This window comes from Mastigoproctus giganteus, chromosome 9, assembly GCF_048544385.1.
Source record: "Mastigoproctus giganteus isolate SK-2022 chromosome 9, ASM4854438v1, whole genome shotgun sequence".
NCBI lineage: Eukaryota > Metazoa > Arthropoda > Arachnida > Uropygi > Thelyphonidae > Mastigoproctus > Mastigoproctus giganteus.
In genome coordinates, this window is record NC_143583.1 from 139,397,486 (window position 1) to 139,412,022 (window position 14,537).

Consider the following 14,537-nt stretch of genomic DNA (forward strand, 5'->3'; position numbering starts at 1 on the left):
ATGATATCAAAATTATTTTTTGAATCCAGTTCCTTTGTAACCAACCTTGTAGTATCCAATCAAATTTGTCAAGACAAGATTTTCCCTTAAGAAACCCATGCTGTGTCTGAATTATTAACTGCAGTCTTGTCTAGATAATCCTGCAGTGCTTCTTTAACCAGTGACTCCATTATTTTTCCCAGTACAGAAGTTAAACTAACTGGTCTGTAAGTATTCATGTCCCCTTGAGATCCCCCTTTGTGAATTGGGATTACATTTGCACATCTCCAGTCCATGGGGACTTGCCCTGAGCCCAAGATGCTCCCATAATTATAGCTAAGGATTTGTTTATTTCCTTTGCTGCCTCCTTTAATATAACTGGATAGATCCTATCCACCCCAGGTGCCTTTATTATGCTTAACTTCAACAATTTCTCCTCCATTTTGCTCTCAGTTATTACAAAATCATTAAGCATTCTGTTACAGTTTGAGAAACTTTCTTCCTTAATAACTCCTCACATGTGAATATAGATCCAAAATACTCATTCAGATAATCAGCTGTCTGAGTAGAATCAACAGTTGAACCGACAATATCAAGTGGACCAATCTGGTTCCTCCCCTTCCATCTACAGTTTATATAACTGAAGAAGTCTTTGCTGTTTTTCTTAGCATCCTTTGCCAAAGATTTCTTGTAATCTGCCTTCACTTGCCTAACTTTCTTTGTGACTTGATTACAAACTAACTTATATCTATCATAGGCTTCTGTGTCACCTGATAATTTATATGCATCTCATGCATTTTTCTTCTCTGCCACGGGTCTCATTAGTTCCTCTGCTAACTGAAGAAGTCTTTGCTGTTTTTCTTAGCATCCTTTGCCAAAGATTTCTTGTAATCTGCCTTCACTTGCCTAACTTTCTTTGTGACTTGATTACAAACTAACTTATATCTATCATAGGCTTCTGTGTCACCTGATAATTTATATGCATCTCATGCATTTTTCTTCTCTGCCACGGGTCTCATTAGTTCCTCTGCATTCCATTTAGGCCTAAACCTTTAACAGTATTTCTTAATCAGTATGAAAAGCCTAGTAGCTTCCATGATTACTTCCTTGAATGCTTCTCATTTAGAATTTGCTGCTGGTAACATCATCAGTTGGCCTCAATTTAGTCACCTTTATGTAAGCAAAAACACTTCCATTTACCCTTAATGCTAGTAATATCTTTAAGTAAACCCCAAAACTTGATAATCTTTTCTTCAATAGAGCTTCTCTCAGACACGACAATTCTAAGCCTTGTATCGTTTGGCATAACAGGAATGGAATGATCCAAATAATTTCTAACAAATTTTCTTTAAAGGCTGGATTAATATTTTAAATCTTCTGATCCCAATCTTTACTCAGATTGTATCAGTCAAATTATTCTTGTAGGGATGAAATCCTTTATTCCAAAACCCATTCTACAATCTCGTCCCTTATCTCAACCCTGGTGTACTAATAAATATGCTCAGGCTGTTCCAAATAAGAATACAGCATATTGTAGTTGGTTTGAATCCAAATCTCCAACTTCATTTTCTTGCCTAACCTAAAGTTTATGACAATTGTAAAAGTTATTAATCAATCCAAACTCAATTTAGGATATGCCAAGAGTATAAACTTCCTTCCTCTTCAGACAGCATTAAATGCTGTATTCTGGTCTCTTGTCAAAGTTATCAGCTGCAACTTCTGTCCTTCGATACCCCAACTATTACGACCTAATGGTTCTGTTGTATCCTCAGCTAAAGATAAAGTCAACTCACGAGCATCGACAATCATAGCAAACCACCACCTAACATACCCAATACACTCCACCCAATGCTTTCAATGGTCTTTCAACAAAAGGATCTAGGAAGAATTCTGAACAACCTTCATGTCAAGGAAGACAGGTCCAGATGGAATTTCTCCACATACTCTCAAAACTTGTCATCTTGTTCTGTACTACCTTTATACACTTTTTGATTCCACTGATGCTTCCCAATATGCTTGGAAATCTTGCAGCCAGTTCCTAGAAAAAAAAGGGTGAGAAATTCCTCCCAAATTATCACCCAATCTAATTACCTCTAAGTTTTACCAAGTAATGGATTTCTCCATTACTTGGTAAAGCGTAAAGTGCCAACTCAAACTATCTGCAAATCTTCAATCGGATCAATATGGATTCCATCAGTCAATCCACTGGTGATACATTGATTAATAGGACAAATGTGATGGAAAAGTAAAGTGAAATTCAAGCAGTTGCTGGCTATTGAGAGTATTTCTCATAATTCTTCTAAACAAACTTCTTTGTTTAGAAGAATTACGAAGTCTCAATGTTCCAAACATTCTTCTAAACAAGTAAGACAAAACAACCTTGGACAATATAATTAATGTTGGTATTGCAATATGTGGCTAGTACTAATATTTATTTACTTACCCCCAAACCAGCAGTTTTCTGATCATATTTATTTACTTACCCCCAAACCAGCAGTTTTCTGATCCACCTAACACTGCCATTGGCAGATATTCTTGCACCCTTTCTATTTAAGTGTATCCCATCCCTGTAAAAACAGTCTCTCCTGTTAATAAGTATTAATAGAAAAGACTGATTTTAGAGAGACCATTTTTTCTACCTCAAGAGCCTTTCACAATCTTTCCATCACTTCAGGGTTGAATTATTGGGAAAGTTCTCATTATGTACTCCCTCCTATCATGTCAGAGCAAAATTCCACACTCAAATTTAACCCTAACTCAAAGCTTTTTCTCAGCATTCTGTTAAGTAAATCCTCAGATAGCATAATCTTAATATCATTAGCACCAACACGTACAACAATATTACTTTTTGTACCCTCAAATATAACTGTTCTACAACATCATCAGCTTTTGTTTTCCTATGGCAAACACACCTTGGTCCTATTCTATCTGTCCTTATTGAATAAAAGGTTCCCTGTTTCCCACTGTTGTTATTATTTGGTGCATTAGCAACTAAGGCCATATTGCTCCGGAGATATGCGGTGGTCATTCCCTGACCTTTCTGCATCCTCCGTATTTGGTGGTCACTGGCTTGAACCTCAGTCTAATCAAGAAGTGTGGGCTACGGAGGAACCGGTTTCCCACTGTAGTCTCCAATAATAACTGCCTCCTGTGGGGCCAGCACACATACATCCTTCTTCTGGTGCAACCAGATTCATTCACAAGGGTAGGCTCTAATATCTAATTTAATATCCTTGCAGCAATTATGTTCAACTACAGTCAAATCACAGTGTGGTATGTTTGATGACCTATAGTCAGTTCATCAAATGTAGCACACACACACACACACACAGTTGCTGCTATAAGGCCCTGATTCACAGAACTGCCTTCGGCAAAAATAGACAGCACAGAATTCTATTTACAAAGAATGTATATAACAGGTAGACATTTCTGCAGATATTTTGGATGTTCCAACTGCCCACCATTCTGAAAATCTGGGTGTCAACCGATGTTTCCATTCGATGCTTTGTTGTTTTGACTCAGGGTCAAAGTGATGGAGCCATGGCTGATCCATAGTTAAATATGTCATAAAAGTCTTCTGGGTTGGCATGGCAGATAAAGAGAAAAAATTCTGACTTTCCAAGGCCTGCATGCACTTCTGGTGAGATGTCTGCATTCTAGGCACCCACCTTGCTGCACATTTTTTCATGCCCACAGTAACAGTCAATATGGCCTGTACTCTATCATATAACAACCCACTAATGTCAGCAACATATCAAATAGTGACCAACAGTCCTGCAGAACAATATTGTGGATTCTGTTGACATTTCCTGGAGTGGTGGCAGTTTTTTAAAAAGCGCTACATTTTAATTCTACAGTAAACAGGGTTACGTTCCTGAGAAATGCCGCGAATACCAAAAACATGAATACTGAGTTATGGCTCCCATAGTAAAAAAGGGGTTCTGTTCCAAAGTATGAAATATGTAAGAAAAACTAGTCTAAAATTTTGTCTATGTATGAATTATATATACCTTCATAATATGACTATGTACATAGTGAAATGCAAGCATAAGGCATCGAAATGAAAATAAATTTAATATTAAATGTAATATTTATTAGAAATTTCAAACCAGCAACCTTTGCTAGCTAAAAAACTTATCCCGCCAGTGCTATCACCAATTTCGCTAAAGTGTTGATAAAGGAGTTTTACCTTTTCACGAATGATGAGTGAACTTAACGGAATTTTATTTTGAGTTCGGTCTTCTATCCACAGATTTAAAGCCTTTTCCATTTTTTCTAATTTAACATCACGAGTTACAGAGCAAATTTTTTAAGCAATTGGCACATTTTCACGGACACTACGGTGGATTTTTCTTCCAATTTCTTGATTGATTGTACCGTTGACTCATTCATTTTATAATGTTTTGCCACTGAGGAGACACTTTCACCATTAGAAATTTTGTCTAATAACTGAATTTTATTCGCTAATGTCATCACCTTCTTTGATCTTTTCACAATTCCCTTGTTATTCGTAGCGATATTTTTGTAGGGGTTAGAAAAGAATTTGTCCGCAATAACGGCACTTTCTTCCGTAAACACACTTGAAAAAGTCTGTTTTCACTAACACACTGCAAAACGGTATATTTTTCGCTTTTGTAAGCATATATCAATTTATAAATTGATATATAAATTGATAAATTTATTCAATTTATAAGCATATAAATTAAAAGTAAACCATGAATTCTTCCATGACAAGAGCATACTGAACAAGGATTAGCGAGAAACATCCACGCTCGCGACTTTGTCACCCCTCTCCCGCCACCCACTGAGCGCTGTTTTGACCAGGAAAGATAATTTTAGCCACGCCCATGTTTTTTTTTTGGCGGAAAATGTTCACGGTGATTTAAAATTCAATTTTTTTAGGTTTCATTTTATATTAAATCAGCGACTGCAAATACGCAAATACAGATACCGCGAATAGCAGGGGTTTACTGTATTATATTATGGACAGAGTCACTGAGTGTATCCACCAGGTCTTTGTGAATATCACTTGGATTCCAGTTATTTTTCCCAAAATATTTGATAACAGCTCTAACCTCATTTTTATCCATTTCTTAAAGAAATAGTTCAATCAGTTGCTTGCCTGCAACAAAAAAATAATATCATGAGCAACTTCTAATTTTGTGTATGTGCATCAGACCCATGCAAGAGCATAATACATATTTCAAGAAGAACTTGAAGCTATTTATATCAATATTAAGGATAAAGCAACTTGACTGTTCCTTGTATACTGTAACATATTATATACACATAGTATGTACAAGGGCAGAATTCATGGGATACCTGGTTCCTGGGCAACACAATGCTGTCACCCCCCCCCCCCGCTAGTGGACAAACCCACCACTTGGCAGGTATATAGGTACACTGCATTAATGTAGACGGTAATTCGATGTCAGTATGGATAAATGACGTGAGTTAACTGACTTCGAAAGAGGGATGATAGTGGGTGCCTGACACATGAGTCACTCTATCACGGGAGTGGTACAGAAATTGCACTATCCCCGTTCAACAGTATCAAGAGTTGTATCGGGAATACATCATTTCCGGAATAACAACCAACTGTGGACAGTAAAAGGTGGTGGATAAATGTGGCTGTCGCATATTGTTTCAGCCAACCAGAGAGCGACAGTAGCACAAATCTCCGCTGACTTCAACGAGGGAGGTGCCAGAAACATGTTCACCAAAACCATCAGGCAATCATTAGCCGCAATAGGTAATGGGAGCTGCTGACCCACCAGAAGTCCCATTGTTAACACCACAACACAGCACTCTACGCCTCAACTGGGAGAAAGAACATCGGCACTGGACCTTGGATGATTGGAGACAGATCTCCTGGTCCAACAAGTCCCGTTTTCACTATTTCAAACGGACAAGAGGGCATGTATCTGGCGGAAACCACACAAAGCTATGCGCCCATCATGTCAACAAGGAACTGTTCAGACAGGTGGATGTTCAGTAATGGGCTGGGATGTGTTCAACTGGCACCTGTTGGGCCCTCTGGTACGTCTAGATACATCTCTGAATGGTCCAGGTTACATGTCCATCCCTTCATGGACATCATGAAGGGATGTCCCCCCCCCACACACATATGGCAATGGACTCTTTCAGCAGGACAATGCACCTCCCCCCACAGAGCGGTGGTGACTAGAATGTGGTTCAAAGAGCATTCCGCAGATTTTACCACCATGGAATGGCTTCCCCGTTCACTGAACATGAACCCTGTGGAGCATCTTTGGGATGCTGTAGAAAGGTCATTTGAGCTTTGGATCCTCCACCCACAAATGCGATGGAATTATGGACAGCATTGTAGCAAGTACCACTGTCTATAATTCTGTTTTTGTGAACTAGTGGACTCAATGCCTTGCTGTGCAACTGCCCTTATCCAGGCAAAAGGTGGGCCTACCCATTACGATATATATTGAAATGTGAGTGTGTGTGTATACGGAGTGATCACTGAATTATGACTACCTACTTAATACTGTGCTGGACCACCATTCACACAGATAGCAGCTATTATTTGCCTAGGCATTGACTCACCAGATGTCTGAAGATGTTGGAGACCAATGAAGACAGATGATATATTCACTGTGTTCCTGGAACCAATCATGCACAATGCAGGCCTGATCACATGTCACATTATCATCTTGGAAGGTCCAATTTCTGTCCAGGAAAAAATGCAAAATGACAGGGTGCTTATGATCTCCTAAGAGCTGCTCGTACACCTCACCAGTGAAATTAGGACCCCTAGTCATACCTTGATGCTATGACTTTATCATAGCATCAAGGATCCTAGTTCTTACAAACAAAAAGTGCCTCACTGCCACCTGCCTAGATAGTGGTCTCCATCGTGCATGTACAATGGGTCCATGGACTCATGTTGCTTGCATCACATTGCTGTATTACACCAGGTATTTGGACCCATTTTACCTGCACACTTGTTTCCAGTCCTTCAATATCCAACTAGCAGGTTGTTGACATCACAGCATTCGTGTTGTTGATGATCAGTGTGTTCAATGCATCATTATTTGGGATACTGTCCTTACATTCTCTATATTGTATTGCTATGCTAGCAAGGATAAGGGGGTGATTGTCCCCTGTATAAGGCAATGGTCAGGCCACATCTTGAGTACTGTATATAGACGGCACCTCCGTAGCCAGGTGGGAAGGAGCAACAGTGCGTAGCACACGCTTCTTGATTAGATCGGGGTTCGAGCCCGGTCACCACCAAATACGGAGGATGTGGAAAGGTCAGGGAATGACCACTGCATATCTCGGAGCAATATGGCCTTAGTTGCTAATGCTCCTAAAAACCAAATAACAACAATAACTGTATATAGGTCTGGAGGCCTCATTTTAGGAAATGATGCAGAGCTGTTGGAATGAGTACAGAGAAGGGCAACGAGATTGGTGAGGGGAACAAAGGGTTGGTGTTACCAAGAAAGGCTTAAGTTCTGCAAATTGCAGCATCTGGAGACTAGAATTCAGCCTAGACTCAATCAGAACACCTTGCACCTGCAAGGTTTCTAATTTAGGTGTATTCGGTCATCTGTTTCTTGACCTTGAGAGCTCCATGCAGCAGTGTTTATTAGTGTGAACTCAGTTAAGGCCTTGAAGGATTGAGCAAGCCCAATCTAATGGAGTTCTTCCTCTTGCTCAGATTACTCAACCTGAGTGGGCATAAATTCAAATTGAGGAAAGACAATCGCAAAATAGATGTGCGGAAATTCGCCTTTAGACAGAGGGTGATTAATAGTTGAAACAAACTTCCATCTGTTGTAGTGGAGGTCAGCAACTTAAATAAGTTCAAGGCAGAACTAGACAAACATTTGGAGTGAACGGATGGGCGAAATGGGAAAGGTTTTTTTTATTATTATTATTTTTTTTTTTGGCTGATGCTATATAAGCTTGCTTTCTTGCATCATATGTCTCTACTAATGCTAATATCAACTTTTATACAGTAACCTGCTATTGAGCCTGCACAACACACTGCACCCTTCATTCACCACGAATATCCACCTTGTATAATCCTTTATAGTTCTGTCAGCAGAAAGTGGTTTGACCCATTCAACACCATTCTTTGTACACCTTGACCATGGCAAGCTGTGAGCAATGAACTAGACATACCACTTCCAATATGAAAGCACCCAATGCATGACCACAACTGCACCCTTTTGAAACTGTGATATCTTTACTACTTCCCATAACCACGACTTTATCACAGTGACTTGCACGACCAAATCTAAATTACCAAGACTTTACTGTTTTATTTTGTGATTATGCTTCATTTTAGCATATGAAGCTGTTTGGCTTTCTATACTGTAAGCTATGTGAATAGTTCATCATGGTCATAATTCAGTGACGACTGAATGTGTGCATGTGTGTGTAATAATGTGCAGACTTCTAGAAAAATAAGTACTGGATTAATAAACAAAATATATTTTAAAAAAATAAAATATAAAATTTAATTATATGGAACTGGCAACTTTCCAAGAAAACAGTTGTTAGACAAAATTATGAACCTCTATCAGCACAATATAATTGTTGTGTATTTGTGTCAAAGAACTTATGGTTATGAAGAAATCAATGCATTTCTGTAAACAGCCAATTTCGTGGTCAGTTTGTCCTTTATTGCTGGATGAAAATCCAGGAGTTTCCAAGGGGCTGTGTATCCCCTCATGGCACAAAAAAAAAATCTCCAATCTTTGTGGGATTCAAATTCAAATGCACGTTTTGAACAGCAGCCATAAACACTGCACTATTGTGTGTGGTGATAGAAGTTCACAAAATTAAACAGTAAAATGCTTATTTCTACAACACAATTACAGAACAATAAATAATAATGTATCCCTTGAGAAAACTTACTCTTCTGTTCCTGAGTTGATTCAGGCCTAGTTTATCTGTTAGTTCACCAGCATTCATAGCATTTGGTAAATCCTGCTTATTGGCAAACACCAGTAATACAGCATCCCTAAGTTCATCTTCATTTAACTGGGAAGAAAAGAGGATGACAGGTGAAAGAATTTTAAAAAATTGTGTGCACACTACTTATTGTGATCACAGGTAATGTTATCACTCATGTAATGTTATTGCTTTTATGAAGTCCTAAGCATACATATACTAATACATAGGAAAAAATTGCCTTTATTTTAATCAGTGCTTTGGTTCATGTTATCGCTTTTTGCTTACCACAGTCTACATATATGCAGTGGAAACAATAATATAACATCCTGATTTGCTTGCAAACTCAGACATGTTGTGTGGCTGGTCTTTGTAAAGTTTGTATAATTGTCAGTCTTTACTCCATGAAAGAAAGTACAGTATCTGTAGCCCTATCATTGTGACTTCTAGAACAGACCATTAACCCTTTTCTAATTCTTTATTTTAATATTTTTGTTTTTAATAGTTTGTATGATTTCCAGAAATATTATGGGGTTCTTTTTAATTGATGACTTTCTCAAAGAGTGGAAAGTTTTAAGTTTGAAAACAGTCAAATTACAGTATTCTATATTGCTTGGTTTTAATGTTTTCTTTCTGTCCTTTTCACCTTTTTATGTACACATTTCTGCTCTGCATCAATAAACAATGCTGATGCAGATGCCGTCTTGTTTCTTTGGTTATTGTTATCATTTTAGCTAAGTCCTGAAGTGATCACAATAAGTGACATCCATTGTAATTTATATTTTATTTTCATCTGAATGTATACATACATGCACACATTCATCCATCAGCAAAATGAAAATTCCTAGTAGGAAGAATAATGGATTGTCTTGGTATCATTAACCCTTTTAAGTACATCCATATATTTGTGTATGGATGACTATGTTTATTTAAGTTTGAAAAAAGATTAAACTACTTACTTGTAGGGGGGGGAGTTTTCTTGGACATGTTGGTGTATCTATAAATGCAACACAGCTTTCCCAGTTTATAGTTTCTCAGAAACTAATAGGCAAGTTCACTAACCACAGTTATCCATGTTTTCCCTCTACAGTTATTTCTTGATATGTTATGGCTTTAAGACCTTTTAAAGAAGTGAACCAAATTCCAATAATTTTTGTTGAATAGTCTCTCTCTCTCTCTCTCTCTCTCTCTCTCTCTCTCTCTCCACAGATTTTCCCAAAACACAATTACAAGATTTAGCAGTCTCGGAATATAGTCAATTTATACTGAATTCATACAGAGATAAATAATTCAGTATTGTATTAGTATTTTTGGATTAAGATATTCAATAAATATTTTAATCTAAAATGATGTATTCAAACCATTGCCTATAAAGGATATATCTTATAACCGATTTGATGAAGTAAGCCCTTATTAATTTACACTATTTTTTTTTTCAAGCTAATTAACTAACTTAAAGCTTGATTGGAAAGGCTCAATTCAATAACTTAATTTCGTGGTACCACACTCTTACATTGCTTTCCTGGGAAATTTTCTCACAGGAAAAAGCTTTAATTCCTTAATTTTCAAATCCTTGTAACTGTGGGTACTCGGATACTGGGGACCCCCTGTACCACACCCTTACAATGCTGTCCTGCAGCTGAATCTTGCTGGCTTCTTTTGAGCAATTTTAGACGATATTATCTACCAGCAATTTTCAATAGGGTTCAAATCTAGACTGCTGCTGCTGGGCCAGTCCAACACTGTAATGCCACCATTTCTGAGGTGGCGCCTCCGTAGCCAGGTGGGAAGGAGCAGCAGTGCGTAGCACACGCTTCTTGATTAGACCGGGGTTCGAGCCTGTCACCACCAAATACGGAGTTTGCGGAAAGGTCAGGGAATGACCACCGCATATCCCCGGAGCAATATGGCCTTAGTTGCTAATGCTCCTAAAAACCAAATAACAACAACAACAACATTTCTGAGGTATAACTGCATCTTAGGGGAGAAAAACGAGGGAAAACACTGGTGTAAGTATGTTTTAAGCCTTGTGAGACAAGAAGACAAACTCATCATTAAATCTAAATAGCATAAAACTTACCAATTTTGCTGTGTGGCAAGGTGCTGAGTCCTACTGAAAAATGCAGTTTTGGACATCTGCGTGATGTTTGCAAATAATGGTTTTCAGGCACTCCTCCAAGATAGTAGTGTAGGTTTCTGCATTCAACGTTCCGCTAATAAACTTAATTCACCTCACCCCTTTGCTTGCTATACATCTCCAGACCATCTGACCGGCAGAGAACTTTACAGTCGGTATTATGCAGTCAGGATGGTATGCCACCGATTTTCGTCTTCTGATATATTGCTTCCCATCTGAGCCATGCAAGTTGAATTTCGACTCGTCAGTAAATGTGATGGTGTCCCATTGCTCTTCTGTCCATGAAACATGCGTTTTAGCCCAAGCAAGTCGCTTCTTCCTCATTTGTTGGGTCAACAACGGCCTCTTGGGCCGATAGGCATGCAGACCACATTTCAAAAGTCTTTGGATAGTTCGTGCACTTGTTTCAATACCAAAGAGGCCATCTCAAAGTCCAGTTTTAGATCAGGAGCACTAGCATGGTGATTGTGAAGGCATAGCCATTTCAAATATCGATTTTGAGCATAGCCACTCTCTTACAGCCTGATCCAGGTCGTCTCTTCACATCACTGGTTTTACGCTTTAATTTCAGCACCCGGAATACTGTTGACTGGTGGCAGCCTATTTTATCAGCAATAGCATGCATAGAAAGCTCTTCCTGGGACAGAGCAACATCTACACTTTTTTCTCTCGGTGTCAACTGAACATATGGAGCCATGCTTACACCACCGCAAAACAGGATACTAATGGGCGTGTATACCCTTCCAAAACCGTATTTATAGAAAAGGCTGATGCAATACCTTTGCTTTGGGACAAACAAAATGACTCTAATCAAACAATATCTTATACGTTTCACTACAAATGTTACTTTTTTAAAGGTGATTTGTTGGTTTGTTTAGTGTTTAATGGCGCATTGGCAACTAAGGCCATAATGCACCAAGTCAGAATTAAAGGTGATGCAGTTTTTTTGTCTGCCACTATATGTTCATTTTCACCTTGTGAGAATTAAATAGTTTTTTTTGTACATTTAGTATAAATGTCGGCACAGTTGTCCAATTATCATCTCTGGCCATGCGGTTCCATGGTTCTTCAAGGATAGTGCAGCACTGACTTGTTAGAATTTACTTTTGTGTAAAAAAAATCAGTTTATGGTAATACAACTTAAAGTGGCCTCTGAAAAACATCATTGTGAAAGCTGAGATGTTAAATTAACAATTTCTAAGTTGTTTACACACGCTCCCTCACTTTCCACAGGGAAAAGGTCAGTTGCAATTGTTACACCACTTCAAAGTCTTTTGCTACAGTATAATCTATTTTTTTCTGCCATTTTATCTGAGCTCATATGTCTTTTTTGGAACTTATGTCTTTAAATTAATTTAAAGTTTGTTTATATTAAATCTTATCTAGCAGTGTTATGGCGACAAAGCGTAAACACATGGAATTAAGCCTAAATTAAACTGAAAATTACTGATAGGATGGAACAAAGCAAAATGTACATTGCAAAAGAATACTACAATACTGAAAAACCTTGAAGAAGTGTGCGATACTGGAGCAGCGATAAAAAAGCAGGAAACGAATTCCTGATTCAAAACATGAATAGCTTGAAACAAAAGGTTTCGAGTGGTACCAACAAATCCGTGCATCTATTTTGCCAATATCAGGTCTGATTTTGCAAGAAAAGGCAAATTATCTCATGGAATTAGTGACTTCAAATGCAGCAGTGGCTGGTTACAAAGATTTAAAGACAACAGACTGGTTGTGTTCTGTATGGCCCACTCTTGAAAAATATGAGGCAAAGGATATTTTTAATCTTGATGAGACAGGTTTATTTTATGATTTGCTGCCAAACAAAACATTTACTGTTTGAGGAGAGTCTTGTCATGGTGGAAAATTAAGTAAACAAAGACTCACTGTTCTGTTTTGCTGCAATTCAGATGGCAATACAAAACTTGTGACTGGTAAGTTTTCCAAGCCAAGATGTTTTAAAGAAATTAGTATTAGTAACAGCCGCATGGTGCAAGAAAGCCTATGGCTTATGCTGCACCAGCCAAAAAAAAAAAAAAAAATCCGAACAAAACAATGATAAAAACAAAAAATAAATAAATAAATAAAATAAATAACTAAATAATAATAACTAATAAATAAAAAAAAAATTAAAAAATATATAAATAAAAAGGAAATTAAACCTATCATATCATCCTATGCGCTTCCCTTACCCGAAAGTACTATCCAGATGACCTTTGAATTTCCCCAAACTGTCGGCCTCTACCACCCATGAAGGCAACTTATTCCAGTAATTTATAACTCGCTGGCTAAAATAAAACTTCCTGCAGTCCAATCTAAACATTCCCCCCCCCCCCGTAACTTGAAATTATGTCCCCTAGTTCTAGCATTTATAATCTTGAAAATTTTGTCCTCATTCATTTTACTGATGCCTCTCAGAGCCTTAAACACCTCAATCAAATCTCCTCTAAGGTGTCTAGTTTCCAAACTCTGCAACCCACATATTCGAAGTCTTTCTTCATAAGGACACCCTTTAGCCGATCTCACCAGGCGAGTTACCCTTCTTTGCACCCTTTCAAGAAGCTCGATGTCTTTCTTCAGGTGCGGTCTCCATACATGAACACAGTATTCCAAGTGTGGTATAACATAAACCTTACATAATGGGATTATCACGTCCCTATCTCTACTTGCAAAAGTTCGATAGATCATCGATAGGACACCATGGGCCTTCCTTGCAACCGGTTTACAATGCTCAGAGAATTTCACATCTGACCGTATCGTAACACCCAAGTCCCTTTCCTCCAGTACTGGGTTTAGTTGAACTCCACCAAGTGAATAAGTTTTTTTTGGGATTACTGTTTCTCAGGTGTAATACCTTACACTTTGTTGGATAAAAGCACAGCTGCCATTTTTCTGACCATTCCTGAAGTCTATCTAGGTCTAACCTTTCCATGCCTCTCTCTCTCTCTCTCTCTCTGAAGAAGCTCAGCTTGACAGTGATCATTAACTACTCTACCAATTTTAACATCTGCAAATTTAGACATCACGCCCTCTATCCCTTCGTCAATGTCGTTTATGAAAATCAAAAACAACAGTGGTCCTAATACTGATCCTTGGGGAACCCCACTTCTTACATCAACTCAATCTGAGGAATAGCCATTTATCACAACCCTCTGCCTCCTGCCCTGAAGCCATCCTTCTATCCATCTAAGGATTTTCTCAGTGATTCCAACCTGTTCCAGCTTATAAAGCAACCGCTCATGTGGGACTGAGTCAAAAGCTTTGCTGAAATCTAAATAAACAATGTCGAAATTATTCTCTAAATCCAGCTCGTGAGTGACCCTTTCGAAATAGCGAACCAGATTTGTTAAACATGATTTTCCCTTTACAAAACCATGCTGAGTATCCTTGAGAATTTCAATTCGATCCAAATGATCCTGAATTCCACCCTTGATCATTGCCTCCATGATTTTCCCTACTACTGAAGTCAGACTGACAGGTC

The 14,537-nt window shown here is 38.2% G+C and overlaps 1 protein-coding gene across 1 annotated transcript in view; it reads right to left on the reverse strand.

Annotated features, from left to right (window-relative positions):
• The window catches only part of Arf4 (ADP-ribosylation factor 2), a 155,245-nt gene that overhangs the window by 13,716 nt on the left and 126,992 nt on the right, over positions 1-14,537 (reverse strand). Inside the window, exon 5 of the mRNA XM_090381565.1 lies at positions 8,881-9,006. Within this exon, the coding sequence (XP_090237691.1) occupies positions 8,881-9,006 (126 nt within the window). The remainder of the gene's footprint in view (positions 1-8,880; positions 9,007-14,537) is intronic.